Source organism: Corvus brachyrhynchos, unplaced genomic scaffold (assembly GCF_000691975.1).
Source record: "Corvus brachyrhynchos isolate BGI_N302 unplaced genomic scaffold, ASM69197v1 scaffold340, whole genome shotgun sequence".
Lineage (NCBI taxonomy): Eukaryota > Metazoa > Chordata > Aves > Passeriformes > Corvidae > Corvus > Corvus brachyrhynchos.
The window spans coordinates 954,066-957,485 of record NW_008235987.1 but is presented as its reverse complement, the minus strand read 5'-3'; the positions used below and the strand labels follow the sequence as shown (position 1 = coordinate 957,485).

The 3,420-nt window shown below is 55.8% G+C and overlaps 2 protein-coding genes across 2 annotated transcripts in view; both read right to left on the bottom strand.

Annotated features, from left to right (window-relative positions):
* CHMP6 (charged multivesicular body protein 6) overlaps nucleotides 1–807 on the bottom strand; it is a 7,280-nt gene extending 6,473 nt beyond the window's left edge. The window contains exon 1 of the mRNA XM_017730713.1: nucleotides 795–807. Coding sequence (XP_017586202.1) covers nucleotides 795–807 — 13 coding nt within the window. The remainder of the gene's footprint in view (nucleotides 1–794) is intronic.
* Nucleotides 808–1,088: 281 nt separating this feature from the next.
* Nucleotides 1,089–3,420, bottom strand: part of LOC108445833 (regulatory-associated protein of mTOR-like) — a gene marked incomplete at its 5' end in the record, with an annotated part of 6,430 nt that continues 4,098 nt past the window's right edge. The window contains one exon of the mRNA XM_017730702.1: nucleotides 1,089–3,351. Within this exon, the coding sequence (XP_017586191.1) occupies nucleotides 3,283–3,351 (69 nt within the window). The remainder of the gene's footprint in view (nucleotides 3,352–3,420) is intronic.

Below are 3,420 nucleotides of genomic sequence, written 5' to 3'. Positions count from 1 at the left end.
ATAGGGAATGGGATACAGGGAATGGGAATAGGGAATGGGGTATAGGGAATGGGGATAGAGAATGGGGATATAGGGAATGGGGATAGGGAATGGGATATAGGGAATGAGAATAGGGAATGGGATACAGGGAATGGGATACAGGGAATGGGGATATAGGGAATGGGGTATAGGGAATGGGGATATAGGGAATGGGGATGGGGAATGGGGATAGGGAATGGGGATAGGGAATGGGATATAGGGAATGGGGATAGGGAATGGGATACAGGGAATGGGGATATAGGGAATGGGGATAGGGAATGGGGATAATGACACAGGGAATGGGATATAGGGAATGAGAATAGGGAATGGGATACAGGGAATGGGATACAGGGAATGGGGATATAGGGAATGGGGATAGGGAATGGGGATAGGGAATGGGATAGGGAATGGGGATAGGGAATGGGATACAGGGAATGGGATATAGGGAATGGGGATAATCACATAGGGAATGGGATACAGGGAATGGGATACCAGGAATGGGATACAGGGAATAGGGATAGGGAATGGGATAGGGAATGGGATATAGGGAATAGGATACAGGGAATGGGATATTGGGAATGGGATATAGGGAGTGGGGATAGGGAATGGGGATAATGACACAGGGAATGGGATATAGGGAATGGGGATAGGGAATGGGGATATAGGGAATGGGAGGTATGGGATGGAGGCTGTAGGGGTTGGGGGATACAGGGACACCACCGGTTCTTTCACAGAGTCATGGAATTGTCCAGGTTGGCAAAGCCCTCTGGGCCCACCGAGCCCAACCATTCCTGGCCCTGCCAGGACATCCATTTATCCAACCCAGCCCATTCCTTGGAGCGAGCCAGCGCTCCAGAGCTGGATTTGCACCCTGGGATCGCGGCCTTCCTGCTGCTCCTCGGAGCAGCCACCGGGGCTGGGGCACGCATCTGTCCCCAACACCTCCCCCTGGGACCGGCCTCTTCCTGGGGACACTGACCACTCCCAGAGCCCAGCACCCCAAATCCCACCTGGCTCCTTCCGGGGCCACAGCTGCCCCGGCCCCACGAAACGATCCTCACACCAGGAAGTGTTTCTGCATTTATTTTTTATTAACCATTTATTTGTCTGTAATCATTTTACTCTCACATTACAATCGTGTGGGGGTTTTTATATATTTTTTAAACTTTATTTTTGTAAAATAAATAGAGATAAGTGAACTTTTAAGGTAGGACGCTCTCCAGATCCTTGGTTAAACTCTGTGATTCCATGATTGAATCTCTGCATCAGACCTGTGGAAGCACAGCCCACACACGCTCAGGTAAAAGCCCAACAGCCCCAATTCCTTAAAATCCCACGTCCTGGACGCGGGGCTGCACCGGAGCCTGGCGGAGCAGCCGGGCAGGAGCAGCGGCTCCCACCACGCCCCTTCCCCTCTCGCCAGGTATGTCCTGTTCCTTTCACAAATGCACTGATACGAGTTAAAAATCCATTGTTTTTGAAGCTGTGAATGTTAACGGGTTACGTGAGATCCCAAACGCTGGCCCCACCCTCGCGGACAGCCCGGGAGCGGGTCGGGAAGAGGCACAGCTCTGTTAGACCATAATTAACTTTGGGTAACTTAGAAGTGGATTTTTAGGTAGTTTTTAAGTTTAAAGCCTTTGATTCATTATCCTGTGACGTGGCCCTCGGCCTCCCTGACAGGGATGGTGCTTGGGGGGACCCGATATCGACTCCACCGCCGTGGTTTGGGGACTCTCTGCCAAGCCAGAGTCCCGACATGCCTGTGGCAACTTGGGGTGGCCACGGGGCCCCTGCCCGGCGTGGCCCGGGTGCCTCAGCACGCACGGACACGGTGACGAGGGGCAGCAGCAGCAGCAACGGGCCGGACGCTCCGTGGGCAGAGGTGCGGCCGCCGTCAGCACAGGGCCAGAAGGGTTCTGAGCCCTTCCCTCACCACATTCCCTTCAGCACGGCTGGCAGTTTGCTGGGAGCCCGCAGATCCCGTGGGACTGGCTGGAAGCATCAGCAGCAATTCCGGGCCCTTGCAGTGAGTTCTGCGCAGAGCGAGTTCTGCCCCTGGCTGCACCTCTGGGAGGGGACCCGTCCTTCAGCTGTGCTCTCCCTTCCCACACCCGTCTCCAGACCCAGCACGGATCCCAAGGGACAAAACATTCATTATTCCGACGTGGAGGGTGCGGAAGATGGAGCAGGCTTTGCCGGGACAGTGACCTGCTGCCTTCCTCCTCCTGGGTGATTCTCTGTGCCCGGGTGCTTCCGTGCCTGGTTCCAAAGGGGCAGATGAGCCACAGCTGTGGCACACGGCATCTGCAGCTCCAAGTGCCCAAATTCCGGCCCTCACCTCGAGCACAGCAGCTGTGGGGAGCACACAGAGCCCACCCCTGGCTGGGCAGAGCTCCCAGGGCCCAGGCGTGGGTGGGGAGTTCCGTGTGGCACAGGGACATTGGCAGCAGGAGGGGCAGTGCTTGCGGTGCCCCCAGCTCCCCACCAGCGCTGTGGGCTTGGCTGGAACGTGGTGACACCGGTGACTTGCTCCAGGCTCACTGGGACGTTGGAGATCTTCGTTCTCTTCCTTCCCTTGTCTTCCTCACATGCAGCTTTATGGAGTGGGACATCCTGCCCTGCTCTTGTCATCTCCCTGAGCCCCTTCCTGCAGGATCCCTGCCTGCCCAGGCCACCAGGTCCCCGTCTGTCCTTGCTTCCAGCGGAGAGGACGCTGCAGGGAGGGAGGAGGAGGAGGTTCATGCAGAGGAGACACTTCCCTGCCTCCCCGGCCCTGCTCAGCAGAGCAGGAGCAGGTACATCCCATGCTTGGGTCGCACTGCCCTGTCCCAGGAATTGGGTTTGGCACAGGGTTGGCAGCAGCTAGAGGGTCCCGTGGAGCTGTAGGTGAGTCCTGATAGTCCTTGAAGAACCCACACTCCAGCAAAACAAGGAACAAAGACTAAAACAAGACCCTTTTCAAGGGCGTTGCCTCATCCAAGTCCTTCCAAGCTCAGGAGCCGTGTTTCTGACAGAGAAGCCAACCACTGGAAACAAAAATAAATGTTCCTTTTCTGTAGCTTTTAGAGGATATAGCTGGAAAACAAAACAAAACCAGGAGATTGTCTCTTCCCCTTGTCAAACCCATCAGTAGCTAAGTCAGAAGAACAAATGTTCAAGTTATGGGGTGCAGCAGCAGCCAACACGAAACATTCAAGTCGATGATTTCTCTATGTACAGGGAGGCCCTGCCCTGGAGCCGCTCAGGCCGCGCCGGGCGCCGTCATCTGATCCTCTTCTCCACGGAGTACACCGAGATGTAGAAGTCATTGCTGCCGACGGCCAGGTGGGGCTGCGGGAGAGCACAGGGACAAACAGGCACAGTCACAGCATCACCCCGCCTGGGAAAGCACCCTGAGGC